This window comes from Hirundo rustica, chromosome 28, assembly GCF_015227805.2.
Source record: "Hirundo rustica isolate bHirRus1 chromosome 28, bHirRus1.pri.v3, whole genome shotgun sequence".
NCBI lineage: Eukaryota > Metazoa > Chordata > Aves > Passeriformes > Hirundinidae > Hirundo > Hirundo rustica.
Window position 1 is genome coordinate 3,021,723 of NC_053477.1, and position 16,785 is coordinate 3,038,507.

The 16,785-nt window shown below is 48.7% G+C and overlaps 1 protein-coding gene across 5 annotated transcripts in view; it reads right to left on the reverse strand.

Annotated features, from left to right (window-relative positions):
- Positions 1-16,785, reverse strand: part of DOCK5 (dedicator of cytokinesis 5) — an 89,852-nt gene that overhangs the window by 35,287 nt on the left and 37,780 nt on the right. For all 5 annotated transcript variants that reach the window (XR_005704150.1, XM_040087578.2, XM_040087577.2 and 2 more), the window contains 15 exons: positions 15,696-15,799; positions 15,236-15,428; positions 14,395-14,492; positions 13,197-13,286; positions 12,682-12,782; positions 11,795-11,929; positions 10,997-11,108; positions 10,627-10,697; positions 8,152-8,258; positions 7,409-7,545; positions 6,640-6,735; positions 4,936-5,034; positions 1,502-1,596; positions 917-995; positions 476-576 (listed from right to left, as the gene is read on the reverse strand). Coding sequence is in view for 4 of the 5 variants with exons in the window: in XM_040087578.2 (XP_039943512.1) it covers positions 476-576; positions 917-995; positions 1,502-1,596; positions 4,936-5,034; positions 6,640-6,735; positions 7,409-7,545; positions 8,152-8,258; positions 10,627-10,697; positions 10,997-11,108; positions 11,795-11,929; positions 12,682-12,782; positions 13,197-13,286; positions 14,395-14,492; positions 15,236-15,428; positions 15,696-15,799 (1,618 nt within the window). In the remaining variant the exon portion in view is untranslated. The remainder of the gene's footprint in view (positions 1-475; positions 577-916; positions 996-1,501; positions 1,597-4,935; positions 5,035-6,639; positions 6,736-7,408; positions 7,546-8,151; positions 8,259-10,626; positions 10,698-10,996; positions 11,109-11,794; positions 11,930-12,681; positions 12,783-13,196; positions 13,287-14,394; positions 14,493-15,235; positions 15,429-15,695; positions 15,800-16,785) is intronic.

Below are 16,785 nucleotides of genomic sequence, written 5' to 3' on the forward strand. Positions count from 1 at the left end.
AGCTCAAGATCTCCCTGACCAAAATTAAACCAGCTCAAGGTCTGTCTGTCCAAAATTAAACCAGCTCAAGGGCTGTCTGTCCAAATTTAAACCGGCTCAAGAGCTGTTTGTCCAAAATTAAACCAGGTCAAGATCTGCCTGTCCAAAATTAAACCAGCTCAAGAGCTGTCTGTCCAAAATTAAACCGGCTCAAGAGCTGCCTGACCAAAATTAAACTGGCTCAAGAGCCGTCTGTCCAAAATTAAACCGGCTCAAGATCTGCCTGACCAAAATTAAACCAGCTCAAGAGCTTCTGCCTGTCCAAAGTTAAACCAGCCACGATTTACAGCCCTGGTCACCCCTTTGTCACCCTGCCCCAATCAGCATTTCCAAGGCACCTCCTCCCACCCTGGCGTCTCTGGAACAGCCCCAAACGGAGCTCCCTGACAGCAAAGAGGGGCCTGGAATGTCCTTGAAATGAAAAAAAGGAACTCACTTCTTGATGATTTTGCTGCGTTTGGCCTGGGAGAAGGTCTCCAGCTGGAGGGACTCGTGAGTGAGGAAAGCCACAGCCAAGTGGAAATAGTTATTCCAGAGCTGGGGAGGAGAAAGGAGATTAAAATGGGAGGATGTAAAGGAAAAGCAACAACAGGCACAAAAAAAAAAGCTGCCCAGCCCCAAATGCGGAGCTCCCTCTGTGAGGAGGGGAACCTCGGTGAGCTACTGGTTCTAAAATCAAATTAAACCAGTAATTTAAACAGCAGAGAACTGGTTTAAAATCAAGTTTACGCATCCACGGAGCCACCCCAGATGTGTAGTGCAGGGTGGGAAAGGTGGAGGAGAAGGAGCGAGCTACAGCCTGCTAACAACGGGATTCGGTTGTTCTCTCAGGCCTGGGATCCGTAAGAAAATCCAGAAAAAAAACCAGGAGAATCACCTGGAGTTCAAAACTAGTTTGATCCAGGAAGAAGCGGTTGAGGACGGAGGTGAATTGGTTCACTGCCCGGAGGAAAACCCTGAGGAGACAAAAACATCAAATAATGGGGATTCTGTCAACAAAACCAACGGCACCGCAGCTCCTACGTGCAAGCTCAGGACAGCAACAGGAGCTCCCAAAAAATGCAGGAATTCCTTAAAATTCAGGCAAAGCTATCCCTTGGATTAACAGCCTCCAGCTGCATCAGGTTGGATATCAGGGAAAAATTCCTCTCTGGAAGAGTGGCTAAGCATTGTCCAGCTCCGGCTTTAGGTTCTCCATGTGATTCCCCCAGAACTGAGAACAAAAAGGCTCCTCTGGTTGAAGAAAGACCCCAGGGTTGGATTAAGTTCTTCTGGGCACCACAGAGATTTCCAGGAGGAAATCCACCTGGAAAGAGAGATTTCCACCAGGAACTAAAACCAGCCGAAATCTGATTTAAACCGACCTGGAGCAGCTGAAGAAAATAACTCTTTGTGGGAGTCGCCCTCCTAAAAGGCCCAGGGAGGCTCCAGAGCCAGACTTAAGCCAGACTTAACCCCGTACCTGCTCTGCATCATGTTCATGACCATCCAGTCAGCTGCATACACGTTCTTCCCAATCAAATCCTTGAACATAATGAAGGTTTCCATCAGGAAGTCCTGTTGGAAAAACAAAGGCCAGCAGGTTGCAGGCGGCGGTTTCGTGCCCCTGGAAGCACAGGGGAGGTGAAGCTGTGACCTCATGGGATGCAAATGTTCGGGGCTGCATTGATTAACGACCAGGCTGATTAGCAATCAACGCCCTGGCCCAGCCTAGGAGGGGTCTCTCGTTGTGGGGTTCATTATTTCATCTCAATAATGACATTATCCCTGACATCTCATCCATCCAAGGGGGAAGTAATTGCACGGAATGTTGGTCTGTTCTAATTAAATCTGCCTTGGCTGTTTTGCATCAAGCTCTGCTGGAGGGAGCCCGGTGCAGGAGCTTGGATTAGAGAGCAAAACCAACCTTGCAGGGCTCGTTCCCAAATCTCTGAGTGGTGACAATGCAACAGGATGGTCTAGAAAGCCTAAAATTACAGTGCATTTTCACTCACTGAGGAGTTAAACCTTTCCTGAAATTACAGTGCATTTTCACTCACTGAGGAGTTAAACCTTTCCTGAAATTACAGTGCATTTTCACTCACTGAGGAGTTAAACCTTTCCTGAAATTACAGTGCATTTTCACTCACTGAGGAGTTAAACCTTTCCTGAAAGTACAGTGCATTTTCACTCACTGAGGAGTTAAACCTTTCCTGAAAGTACAGTGCATTTTCACTCACTGAGGAGTTAAACCTTTCCTGAAATTACAGTGCATTTTCACTCACTGAGGATTTAAACCTTTCCTGAAATTACAGTGCATTTTCACTCAGTGATGAGTTAAACCTTTCCTGAAATTACAGTGCATTTTCACTCAGTGATGAGTTAAACCTTTCCTGAAATTACAGTGCATTTTCACTCAGTGATGAGTTAAACCTTTCCTGAAATTACAGTGCATTTTCACTCACTGAGGAGTTAAACCTTTCCTGAAAGTACAGTGCATTTTCACTCACTGAGGAGTTAAACCTTTCCTGATATTACAGTGCATTTTCAGTCACTGAGGAGTTCAACCTTTCCTGAAATTACAGTGCATTTTCACTCACTGAGGAGTTAAACCTTTCCTGAAACTACAGTGCATTTTCACTCACTGAGGAGTTAAACCTTTCCTGAAACTACAGTGCATTTTCACTCAGTGATGAGTTAAACCTTTCCTGAAATTACAGTGCATTTTCACTCAGTGAGGAGTTAAACCTTTCCTGAAATTACAGTGCATTTTCACTCACTGAGGAGTTAAACCTTTCCTGAAATTACAGTGCATTTTCACTCAGTGATGAGTTAAACCTTTCCTGAAATTACAGTGCATTTTCACTCAGTGATGAGTTAAACCTTTCCTGAAATTTACAGTGCATTTTCACTCACTGAGGAGTTAAACCTTTCCTGGTCCAGTTTAAGGACAGTTAAGGAGAGGCAGCCAATAAAACATCAGAGATGTGATTAAGAGTTATTCTACATTACTGTAGCAAAGACACTTCTTGCACAAACACCCTCCAAACCTGGGAAAAAACCAAGGCTGAGTTGCAGAATGAGGAAAAAAACCCCAAAAGGAAAACGAACAGAGATGAGCAAAAGAAGGGAACATCAGGAATATCGATCTCCTTGTGGTCTCTGCAGATACAGAAGCCACTCTGAGCCCTCAAATCAATTCCATTCTCTGCAGCAGCACATTCATATTCAGAAACAAGAGGGACACAAAGAAGGTCACAGGAGGAGCCATCCCCTTGAAACGATCACCAGCAAAAAAAAAAAAAATCCGTGGAGCTGAACAGTTTGGGCTGAAGGATTGGCAAGGTATTGATGGGGAAATGCAGCACTCGGCGCTGCCTCAGTTAAAACCCTCTTGGCATTATTAAATCCCAGCCTGATGGAGAGGGCTGGACTCGACACGGGCACCTTGGAGGTATGAATTAACGGCTGAAAGTGCTCAACTGGCCGGGGAATGGCGCCAAGCCAGGCCTGGAAACGCCAGCACCAACAGACCCCATCGTGAGCAACGAAAAATAAACGCAGTTATTGCAGCAAAACGAAAGTTCCTGTTGGAATTAACAACTGCCACGCCTCTACAAAAGCAGCTTTGCTCCCGTAGGTTTAAAGGCGTCAAAAAAAAAAAAAAAAAAAAAATCAGATTAGAAATCGTCGTTTTCCAAAACAGTCCCGAAAAATCTTCTCACTGGATGAACACTTCCAGAATTCCTGAATCTGCCTGATTTTCCCTTTCCTTTCCTTCTCATTTGAGCAAGATAAAACCAGCCCTAAACCCATACAAAATGAGTGACCTGTAGATGGCTGTGTTGCTCCACGCTGGCTCAACAGCTGATTTTTTTATTATTATTATTATTATTATTATTATTATTATTATTATTATTATTATTATTATTATTATTATTTTTTTTTTTTCAATTGATTTTCTGTGAAATTCCCCAATTCCAACTGCACAGGGGGGGAAAAGAAGAGATCTCCTTGGCTCCCCGAAGTGAATTCCAAACCTTCTGGTGGGTTTTGGGACGGGAAGGACACAACTCCAGGCCCTTCCCCAGCTGGAGTTTCAATAATCAGCCACTTCCCAATTGCAAAACAAGGGAAAAAAGGGATTAAAAAAGCCCCAACAGTTCTTGTGTTGTGCATCAGTCTTGGTAAAATACTGGTTTGGGCCATTTGGGGGAGTCCGGGGGGAAATCTGCTGATTTTAAGCAGAAAAAAAAAAACCCTCAGAAATGTGATGTTTCACCTGGTTTCATACCCCAAGTTTTTGGGGAGGTGAATTTTTAACTTCAGGAATTTCCTAAAGCAAGATCCGAGCATTAAATTAAACTTGGGGATGTGAATTTTCAACTTCGAGAACTTTCTAAAGCAAGATCCGAGCATTAAATTAAACTTGGGGATGTGAATTTTCAACTTTGAGAAATTTCTAAAGCAAGATCCAAGCATTAAATTAAACTTGGGGATGTGAATTTTTAACTTCGGGAACTTCCTAAAGCAAGATCCGAGCATTAAATTAAACTTCAGAGGAGAGGAAAGAATTAAATAAAGAGAATAAACAGGGGCACAGAGTGAGAGCCAGATGAGGGGAAATGCTTCTCCTTCCCACCTTCGTTCCCTCTTCTGCTTCCTGACTCAAACCAAACGTTTTTTGGGGTTTTTTTACCCATTAAAAATGTTTTTCCTCAGTGCCACGAACGCTCCTCTTGGGTTCTGCTGAGTCAGCACCCCCTCCCTGCTGCCCAGCAAGGGTGACAGGAATAAATTCCCGGGAATTGCGGCACCAGGAGCCACTGCTGAGGGTTTGATGAGCCCAAACTCGGCAGAGAAAGGAGCTGCGAGAGCGGGGCGGGCTGAGGTCGTTCCGCAGCCAGGCTGACTTACGATGACGTCCTGCCTGGTTTTGAAAGTGTTGATGTAATGGCTGTAGTGGAAATCATCCATCTGCCTCAGGATGGCTGTCATGCAGGCCACAAAAATACCCTGGAATGGGGGGGGAAAAAAAAAACCACACAAAACGTTGAGTTATTTTCCCGGGTGAAGCGCGTCAGCGTGGCCGAATCAAACGTCGCTGATTGGAACGCTCCTTATCTCCGTCCTGGCCTCAACCTGAGACTGTCTGCTCCTCTAAACCAGGCAAGAATTCCTAAAATTCAAGCTTGGAGTCTGGGTGTGGCTTTTGTTCTCCCCACGGATCACAGGAGAAACACATCCTCCAAGCACGGGATTTTATTTTGTATGCATTGATCCGCTCCATCAGATCTTAGAGGTCTTCTCCGAGCTGACTCTGAATTTCAGATTTAGCAGGGCCAGCTGCAAATCTCACGGGGGGCACGCTGGAGTGACCCCAGACTTATTAAAAATCAGGTAAATCCCCGGCTCCTGGCTTTTCCCACCCTTCTGTACACGAAATTCAGGGCGAATTAAAACACCCCAGCTGCCACAGCGGGGTCAGAAATGCTCCCATCCCTCAGCATTTCACTCTGCTGAGCCCAGGTGACAAAATGCAGCCAAGATCCTGGGTCAGGCACCGCACTGACACAGAATTCTGTGCTATGGGGCCCAGAGGAAATGAAATCACCCCCAGTGACTCAGCTCCAACTGCAGCAGGACAAACTGAACCCTAATCCTCAGAAAAACACCAGGGGCCACGGCTGGGTGGCACAGAAGCCCTGCAGGGAAGGGAGAGAGGAGTTCATCAGGCACTGCTGCCCACTGAGAGCTCCCAGGGGAATGAACCCCACGGTTAAAGGGACTGGGGAAGGAGGAAAAGGCTCCCAAGGGAATGAATCCCACTGTTAAAGGGGCTGGAAAGGCAGGGAAAGGCTCCCAGGGGAGTGAACCCCACTGTTAAAGGGGCTGGGAAAGGAGGAAAAGGCTCCCAAGGGAATGAATCCCATTGTTAAAGGGACTGGGGAAGGAGAAAAAGGCTCCCAGGGGAACAAATCCCACTGTTAAAGGGGCTGGGAAAGGAGGAAAAGGCTCCCAAGGGAATGAATCCCATTGTTAAAGGTGATGGGGAGGCAGGGAAAGGCTCCCAAAGGAATGAATCCCATTGTTAAAGGGACTGGGGAAGGAGAAAAAGGCTCCCAGGGGAACAAATCCCACTGTTAAAGGGGCTGGGGAAGGAGGAAAAGGCTCCCAGGGGAATGAATCCCACTGTCAGGGAAGGCTGGGGACTGAGGAGAGGCAGGGAAAGGCACCAAGGAGAATAAACCCCACGGTTAAAAGGGGCTGGGGAAGCAGGGAAAGGCTCCTGAGGGAATGAACCCCACTGTTAGAGGTGCTGGGGAAGGAGGAGAGGCAGGGAAAGGCTCGCAGGTGAGTGAACCCCACTGTTAAAGGGGATGGGGAGGCAGAGGAGGCAGAGCAGGAGGGAAGGCAGGGAAAGGCTCTCAAGGGAATGAACCCCACTGTTTAAAGGGGCTGGGGAGGCAAGGAAGGAGGGAAAGCAGGACAGAGCAGGGCAGATCAGAGCAGGGCAGGAGGGCAGGAAGGGAAGCAGGGCAGAGAAGGGCAGGGAAGGAGGGTAGGAGGGGAAGCAGGGCAGGGCAGGGCAGGGCAGGGCAGATGAAGCAGGGCTCTCACCATGTGCGGGGACTGGCGGCTCATCCCGATCACCGTGCGGTTGATGCGGCGCAGCAGCCGCTCCATCATCAGCTGGATGTGCAGGGCAGTGGCACCCTGGGGACAGCCAGCAGGGGACATTGGGGACCATTCCTCAGGCACAGCCTGCCAGGAGCAGCTCCCTGCCTGGGAGGACTGCCCCGGCAGGACTTAATTGTCATTAGGGGAAGCAGAGAAAGGACATTTAAGTGCACGAGCGACCGATTCAAACACTCTGGGATTCACTTGGTGGAGAATTCCCTTCATGGATCTGTCCCAGCTTCAGCAGCTCATCCTGGGGCTTTGATTTGTGTTCTCTGAGCAGCTCAAACCACTCTGTTCACAGCCGCTCAGAGCAACCCCCACGGCCAGAGTGGGAAGTGCATTTTTCTGCCTGAACAGTGACTGCTGTCCCTATTCCACAGGAGAGAGAACGAGCAGCCTCCTCATTTTTATACCATACTCCTTTTCCTGGCTCCAAATCACTGAACAAGCCACCGAAGCAGCTGGGATGACATTTCACTCCCCAGAAAGGGAAGTGACTGCTTCTAGTGGAGATAACAACTAATTCAACCTTTCCCAACTCCTCAGACAGAGCCGCGACACAAAGAGCTGCACAGCGAGGCGCCACCATTTCTATAAATGTCACAATCCTGACTCATCAAAGCGTTAAGCTGAGGTCGTTTCTTTACTGTAACTCCTCCAAGGAAGAACTGGAGCTGAACTGGCAGCCCTGAGAGCTCGTGCTCACCACGTCTTTGCGGTCCAGGACCTCCAGGACGCTGCTCAGGAGCTGGGAGCTGGCCTCGTGGTCGGGCTTGCTGGAGTTGTCGTCCAGCTGCCCGCTCAGCTGGTCGATGAGCAGGGGCAGGAGGGCGTCTCTGCACTCTGCAAAGTGACACAGGGACGTGGGCACCTCGCAGGGGTGTCCTGCTCCTGGCCCCGTCTGGGACACCAGGACTCGCTTAGAGCCACTGGAGTGACAGCAAACGGGCTGGGGAGAGGCGTGAGTGAGCTGGAATTCGAACTGTGGAACCCCAGAAGGGGTTGGGATCAAAAGGATCATCCCATCCCGGCCCTGTCCACGGGCAGGGACACCTCCCACTGTCACAGAGCGCTCCAGCCTGGGCTTGGGCTCCTCCAGGGAGCCACAGCTCCTCCGGGAATTCCATCCCAGCCCCTCCCACACTCTCAGGGAGGAATTCCTTCCCAATACCCCACCTAACCCCGCCCTTTCATCTATTAAATTCTGTATATTCCATCAAAGAGCACACTCAGCTTCTCGCTCCTCCTAAACCAGCACCCCGGATCAGGATCCCACATACTGGGCATCGTATGAAGACTGAACAGCAGAAAACAAAACCGCTTCCAGTTCTTCCTGGGCAAGGAATGTTTCTAGAGATGGATTTCATGGTGGATTGCCCCTGGTGACTGCCAGGGAACTCGTTTTGGAGGGTGTGGGACAGAACCCGGGGCTCCCCAGGCGCCACTCACCAGCCTGCTTGAACAGGTCGCTCTCCACGATCTTGGTCAGGCAGTTCAGCTTCTGCCGCACCAGCTGATTGTCAGGGATGCTCTGGATGAACTTGCTGAAGAGGACACTGCGTGCGACCCACAGGGAGCAGGGGTCAGCATTCCCAAACATCCCAATGGACACTGCCCACAGGGAGCAGGGGTCAGCATTCCCAAACATCCCAATGGACACTGCCCACAGGGAGCAGGGGTCAGCATTCCCAAATATCCCACACTGACACTGCCCACAGGGAGCAGGGGTCAGCATTCCCAAATATCCCAATGGACACTGCCCACAGGGAGCAGGGGTCAGCATTCCCAAATATCCCAATGGACACTGCCCACAGGGAGCAGGGGTCAGCATTCCCAAATATCCCACACTGACACTGCCCACAGGGAGCAGGGGTCAGCATTCCCAAATATCCCACAGTGACACTGCCCACAGGGAGCAGGGGTCAGCATTCCCAAATATCCCACAGTGACACTGCCCACAGGGAGCAGGGGTCAGCATTCCCAAACATCCCAATGGACACTGCCCACAGGGAGCAGGGGTCAGCATTCCCAAATATCCCACAGTGACACTGCCCACAGGGAGCAGGGGTCAGCATTCCCAAATATCCCAATGGACACTGCCCACAGAGAGCAGGGGTCAGCATTCCCAAATATCCCAATGGACACTGCCCACAGGGAGCAGGGGTCAGCATTCCCAAACATCCCAATGGACACTGCCCACAGGGAGCAGGGGTCAGCATTCCCAAATATCCCAATGGACACTGCCCACAGGGAGCAGGGGTCAGCATTCCCAAATATCCCAATGGACAGTGCCCACAGGGAGCAGGGGTCAGCATTCCCAAACATCCCAATGGACACTGCCCACAGGGAGCAGGGGTCAGCATTCCCAAACATCCCAATGGACACTGCCCACAGGGAGCAGGGGTCAGCATTCCCACCCGGCTCCAGCCCATCCATCCCACACAGAACCACAGGATCCCAGAATGGGCTGGAAGGACTCAAAGCTCATCAACCCCTGCCATGTGCTGCTTTGGGCATGGAAGGGATTTTTTTCCCCAAGAAAGTTTTCCAAATCCAGCCAGTGTCTAGGTTTGAATACTGACATCTGGTGCAGCCGCTGGAAGAGTGACACACCTGTGTGAAACTGCTCTTTCTAGTGGGGAAAAGTCTCAAAAGAGATTTCTCTCTCTAAATGAGCTGATGAAAATCTGTTTTAAAGGTGGGACTCCGACCAAGGGCTCCAAGTTTTGTCTCTATGCATTGTCCATGAAAAGGGAAAGGAAAGTTGTTGGGGAGGGGAAGCGCTTTGAAGGTTTTCTTCTGATTCTTAATGTGTTTTTTTTCTTTCTTGTAGTTTTTTAACAAACCTGTCATCCTACCCTTTTAAGTTTTGAGCTTGCTTTGCTTTTCTCCTATTTTAACCCTATCTCACAGCAGCAAAAAGAGTAAATAATCATAGTAAACACTCAAACCGCTGCACATAATCCGGGAAACAGAAATTGGCAAACTTGAGACCACGACACAGGGACACCTCCCACTGTCCCAGGCTGCTCCAGCCTGGCCTTGGCCACTTGGAGGGATGGGATAGCTCCTCTGGGAATTCCATCCAACAGGCACATTCCTACCGAGCCCTGACTTGTTTTCAGGAAACGCAGCACAGGACTCGAAGTAAAACCGAGCAGCGTTCAGGAACTGCGGGCTCAGACCTCCTCAAACCATCCCAGACCCCGTAAACAGCCCGGGACGATCCCACCGGCCGCCACCCCCAGGGACACTGGGAAAGGCTGAACTGGTGGAACCTGGAACACCCACAGCAGCAAAGGCAGTGCCTCCTTCCAGGTGCCCCTTCCATCAGGAGGGACTCACTCCAGCCCCAGATTCCTCTTCAATTCAATCCCGTGGGCATTTGCTGCCCGTCCGCTGCTTCCCAGCGAATCAACTGAGTCAAGACAGGGCTGGGCAAATCCACAGGGCCAAGAATTTCCTGGATAAACGCAAATTCTGGTTTCCCAGCCGAGGCTCTGCCTTTGCCAGGCTTTTCAGGAGCGTTCGCCGAGAACTCGTGCGAGATTTCAACGCTTCGCTGCCCCCAGTAAAATCCTGAGGCTCCTGTAAGGATCCCAGAATCCTGGGATGATTTGGGTGGGAAGGGACCCTCAAATCACCCTGCTCCACCCCTGCCGTGGCAGGGACACCTCCCACTATCCCAGCTTGCTCCAAGCCCCGTCCAGGCTGGCCTTGGACACTCCCAGAATGAACAACTGGGATGCAGAGAATCCTCTGAACTCCCCTGACTCCCTTTAAAGCCCTGCAAGCGCTACCTCGAGTCCACACACAGCATCTGCGCCGTCAGAGCACAACCAGCATGGCTGCTTCCAGCCAAGTTTCCAAAATCCTGCCACCAGACGAAGTTTAGAGGGTTTAGAGGACAAACAAAACAGTTACCTGAGCTCAACGGGGTCAAATACCAGTTTGACATCATTTATGATGCTGGGCAAATACTTTAAAGCTGCTCCCTGGAAGAAGGAAAACAAACAAACAAACAAAAAAACAATTCAAGGATGTGAAATACTCGTGGGAAATTCAGTTTTTGTCAAGCGCAAATACGGGGATAACTGCAGAGAACTGGTTTAAAATGAAATTTGTGCAGCCACAGAGCCTCCAGCCACCCCAGACCTGTAGAGCAGAGCAGGAAAGGTGGAGTAGAAGGGATTTGTGGAAAATTCTCTCATTCCTTTACCTGGCCCAGCCCCTTCCCAGCTGCACCAGTTGATCTAATTAGAGGTTTTCATTTTTCCCTGGGAATTACGCTCACCTTGATCTTGACAGCCTCCTCCAGGGGCCGGTCCATGAGGACGTTGAAGGAGAGGAAGAGCTGGCGAATCGCATCGTTGAATTCATTCCCATCCTCGCTTTTCCCATAGACACTGCAAAGAACAGGGAAATCCAGCAGCTGAGACAGGATTTCATCCCGTGGAGCAGCATCTTAACTCCACCTCCTTCCACAAAGACACGGGGGTAAAAATGGAATTGGGGATTTTGCAGTCCTTTCCTGCTGGAAGCAGGGGGGAAATCGCACTTCTCAGGCTGCCACTGCAGCAAATTCTGCTTGGGTTCCAAGGATTAAACTGGGGAAAAAAAAAAAAAAAAATCCAGAATGGACATGAATAAAGGGTTTCAAACCCTCAGTGTGAACTTCTGGGAAGAGGATTTGAAGCTGCAATTAAACCACTGTCATAGATTTTACCCCAACCGGAGAATGTGTCACCCCCCACCTCACCCAATGGTTTAAGTGTCTGTGTGTTTGTTTCTTAAAAGCTCCTAAAACTGAGGAGGAAATTCCATGTTTTACTTTATAAAAATAAATATTGGGATCCTTTTCAGCTCTGCCACGTGCCGCTCGCTTTAAGCCGAGGGGAACTAAAAGGTTTTCTTCTCCCTTCTAATCTGATATTTTAATTTTTGCTCAACTTATTTGTTCCAGCCACAGACGAAGGGCAGAAAGATCAGTCAGTGGCAGAAGATTTGGTGAAGAACATCCCCCACAGCGATATTTGCTGGAAGGAACTCCAGTGGGTTTTCCCAGAGGAGGCCCAGGGATGATGGGACCCACCTCAGGTACAACACCCGCGACTGCACGATGAATCTGAACAGGTATTTCAGGGCTTTCAGGGCTGCAAAGAGCAGCTCTGTCTTGCTGGAGTCCTCAGCGTTCCCCACGTAGCAGTTCAGGACTTTGGTGAGCTTCCTTTGGAAGTAAAGCAAAACAAAAAGGTTGAATAAAACAAATAAAATAAATAAAACAAAGTTCCTGTGCGAGTCCAGCTTCCTTATCCCAGAGAGGAACTGCAGGGCCATGAACACCACAGAGCTCCTCCTCGCAGCCCATTTCCTCCTGAAACCTACACATTCCACCCTCTTGCTCTGCTTTTCTTTTGCCCTAAAAGGAGCTGTCCAAGGAAAACTGCAAAACCCATTTTCCAGGTGGGAATTCCCAGGCGTGGAGCAGCTGGAGAAAAGGAAATCACCGAGTGGAAGCAGTGATGGTGAGGCAGGGCAGGGAAGGAGGCGATCCAGGAGAGGGGGACTTCAAATCGTCTTTTCTTTAAGGTGGCGGCCGGCAATTCTTGTGGATCAGTAAAAATTAAAGAGGTTTTTGGAGGGGAAAAGCAGCTTCTGGTTCTGCCCTCCCCTCTTGGCCCCAGTTTTAACTTTTCACTTCTGTTACCACAAGGGTGATGACCTTTGAGCAAGGGGTTTCACCAAGGTCCAAGACAGAAGTGTCTTTTCTGTCTGTTTCGACAGAAAAAAAAAAAAAAAAGAAAAAAAATCTCACAACAGAAATTTTTCACGGGGCAAAAAGAGAAATCAGAAGGGTTTTCTCTCCTGAACGCAGAGAAGGGACGGAACTCTGCTCTCTGCTGCCTTCATCGCATTAACATCACCAAAAATTACCTAATCAAAGACATCAGCTCCTACTGATGTCACTTTTGTACTCACACGTAGGCCAGGGTTGCACTGAAGTGTTTGTAGATGTAAGTCTCGAGCACCGTGTTGAAGTGCTGGAACTTGATGTCTCCAATCAAGGAAATAATAAACACCTGCCAGAAATCCAGAAGGAAACAGATGCACCGAGCTGCACAGCAACTCGAGTACAACAGCCTCTAGTTCCATTCATTTTGCTGGGTTATAATTTTTTTAAAAAATTTATATATATATATATAAATTTTTTATAATTTTTTTTTGCTGTTTTATCAACAGAAATAAGGCTACAGAGAGTGTTATTCATGTTCCAACAGCCACTAAATAACTGTGTGTGTGCAACTCATTACTCCCTTCACTGTGGCTACTAAAAACCTGATGTGCATTCCAGTCCTGGCTCCTGAAAAAGCATTGAAAAGTGTTTAAATATCATGGATTTCGAGAGCAAAACACCAACTGCTCATTGGAATCACCGGGGACAGACTGGAAACGTGGCTGAAAACAAACTCTGAACCCACTGAAGATTCACTCACCAGGGCGTCAAACACCAGGAAATCGTAGGTTTCGTTTTCTGACATTTCCATCATGATGTTGAAGAGTGCGTCGAGGGTGTCTGGCAAAAACTAGAGGGGAAAAGGAACAGAGAAAGAAACTGCTCCAAAACTGGAGAAGTCTGGAGAAGTGTTGGAGCATTCTCCCCCTCCCAGCCCGGCTGAAGTGTAAAATCTGCACTCATTTCCTAGAATCTAATTAGTTTTTTTTTCTGCTGTGAGGTAGGATTAGGAGAAAAGCAAAGCAGGCTTGAACATAAAAGGTATAAAGATGGGTTTATTAATAAACACTAAAAGAAAAGAATAAAAAATCACTTCTTTCCCAAGCTATCAGAGCTGTCCATGAGAAACCATCCGAAAAGGGATCCCAGCCCTGTGCTCATGCACGATTGCCACGATCTTCTCTGCAGTAGGGAAGATCTTTTCTTCTCAGCTCTGAATGGCCCCACTTTGCTGCTCTGCTGCCTCTTGATCCCACAGGATAAAAATCCTGACCCCTCCAGCGCTGTCCCGAGGCAGGACACCGCACTCAGCTGTGTCTGCACTGACACAGCTTTAACTTCACCTTCAGCTGCTCCATGAAACCTTGCAAAATCCCAACGCATTCACTCTTGGCACCCCTCCCTGCAGGGAAGAATTCCTCCTAAATCCCTCTGTGGGAATTCCCCCCATTTCAGGTCCACTCCCCACGGCATTCCGTGAGGTCTCCGGGCTGTCTCTGCTCCCAGATTCACAGCAAGTCCCTCCTCGTCCCCAAAGGAGTTGGAAATTCGAAGTTAGGCTTTGGATGTATCTCTTATTTCGTGAGGATAAAGGGGAAAATAAAGTCGGTGGCGTCTCCCTGATCCCTGTAATATTTCACTCCCGTAATTCTGGTGAGTCCCGCTAATGAGAGGTGGAGCACAGGTTTCCAGAGGAGCTGTGGCTCCTCCATCCCTGCAAGCGTCCAAGGCCAGGCTGGAGCAAGCTGGGACAGCAGAAGGCGTCTCTGCCCACGGCAGGGGGTGGAAAAATCTGATTTTCAGGTCCCTTCCGAGCCAAACCATCCCATGATTTGATGACTCTCCCACTGCGCAGCGCCCAGAGCTGCTCTCCCAGCCTAGCCAGACGCCTTTGGGCCCAACACCAGGCCGAGACGCGAGAGTCTGTGCAGCAGGGAGGCTCAGATCCCTGGGAATACCTTCACGATCTCTCCTCCTTCCACCTCCATGAGCTTCCTGAGGTTGTGGGCGATGTTGTGGGCGTTGGAGCGCCAGTTCAGCAAACCCAGCAGGTCAACTGCAAGGACACCAGGCAGCAATCAGCAGATCACAGCCCACAGCGAGGCTGGGGGTTATTTTTAGCCAGTGCACAAGGAAAAGTCACCCTGAGGTACAGAGCGTTACCTTGAGGCGCTCCTTTTGTCCCGGCAGAAGAGCAGAGCTCTGCTATAAATGGAAACCTGGCTGCCATCTGATAACACACTTGGAGACCGTTTTGCAGGGGTTTTTTATGGACTCAGGAGTATCTCAAGCCAGGAATTTTATTGAGTGCACGACTTTTGGCCCAGGAGCCTTCCAGAGCTGCTGGAAGTCTCCCATCATTTACCAGCACAGGCTGGACTCGTTCCCATCACCCTTCATTTCCATCCCTCTGAGTTAATGCACACCATCACCCTGGAGAGCTCAGTCCTCACTGCCGCTCTCTTAGCGGGCAAAAGAAGGCAATTAACCTTAAATATTAAAAATTCTGACCGAACACAGCCACTGGGGCTGGCAGGTGACATTTCCACGTGCGCCAGCGAAGTTGTTGGGTTCAACACTGGCTGTCTGCACGGAATGTTTGTGCGTGAAAAAGGCTTTCTAGGGGGCCGCACAAAAATTCTGGGAGCTCGTTCTGGCGGCTCGATGGGACATTTCCACTGGCATGTGAGAAAGAAAGCGAAAGGATGGCAAAACGAAAGCCGGCGCTCTCTGCCCACCCACAAAAACCTGCCTGAATCAAACGCCCTCCGCATTTCAGAGCCCCGGCGCGAGCCCTACCATTCTGGGTGAGCTTGGTGGAGCAGATGACGGTGGCGATCTGGAAGCTGTCCTTCGTGCTGTCCTTCGTGGGGGTGAAGTTGGCCAGAGCGTGCAGGTTTTTCCCCGACGGAGCCTCCTTCTCCTCCACCTCCGTTTTGGTGCAGGGAAGGGTCAAATAGCTCCTGGCATCTTCCATTTTCTTGTTGTCACCCTGTTGGTTGGGCGCAGCAGAGAGAAGGGTCACGTCCCACAGGAACAAAATGGGCTTGGACTTCATCTCTGTCGTTGCTTGAGTTTGTAATTTCAGGGATGAGCTGCCCACGCCGCAAATGAGCTGAGCTATTTGCAAAGCCACAGAGTTTAGGAGGATCTCCCGCCCCACCACATAGGTTTTGTAGCTTTCTACTGCTTGGAAAATCAGCCAGGAGAGAGTTTTGATGGGCGAAACACGAGCCAAGGCTGGAAATGCCCAGGTTACCTTGTAAACAATCAAGTTGTGTTTGCCATCCTGCAGCGTCGTTCCATCCGCGTTCATCAGCTTCACAAAGCCCACGCCAAACGCTCTCTCAGACCTATCCCTGGCTGCAAAAACAGGAGAAATTCTCATCAGCAGTCACCTTATTCACGTCCACGCAATCCAAAAGGCAGCCCTGTAACCTCGTCAGCAGCTTTATTTCACAGGTTACTGCGGCTGCACAAACACGTCCTCCTGGAGCACCTCCCACACACAATTTGTGCGGGTTTTGTGCGGGTTTTGTGCTGATGGGTGGACAGATTAATGTTTGGACTCCTCGATCTTCCAGGACTTTCCTAACCTTAACGATTCAGTGATTCTCTGATACGGAACTCTGTGGATGTTTTTGGCTGGGGGTTTGGTTCGTGAGCTGTGGATGTGGGAGGAGGTCGCTGCCTGCAGAACCAGGCGCCTTTGAGAGCCGGTCACCGGCTGAGCCTCACGTTTCATTCATGATCTCACTGCAGGGCTCTGAAGAGATCTGGTGGAACTTCTGACTCTCTCTCATTAGCCTTTCATTAGCCTAATTAGAAATCCTTCTATAGGAAGATCATTAGAAGCCCACCAGGCCTTGCAGTGAATGTGGTGAAATAAAGAAATTAAATTATAAATAAATAATTTATAAATAATACTAAATTAAATTTATTTAAGGCCCACCAGGCCTTGCGGTGAATGTGGGGAAATAAAAAAAATAAGTTATAAATAAATAAATAATAAAATTATAAATAAAATAATAAAATTATAAATAATAATAAATTAGATTTATTTAAGGACCACCAGGCCTTGCGGTGAATGTGGTGAAATAATAATAATAATAATAATAAATATATATTAAAAAAATCATAAATAATAATACATTAAATTTATTTAAGGCCCATCAGGCCTTACAGTGAATGTGGTGAAATTAAATACATATATATATATATATATATATATAAAAAAAATTATAAATAATAATAAATTAGATTTATTTAAGGCCCACCAAGCCTTGCGGTGAATGTGGCGAAATAAAAAAATTACATTATAAATAAATGAATAAATAAATAAATAGTAA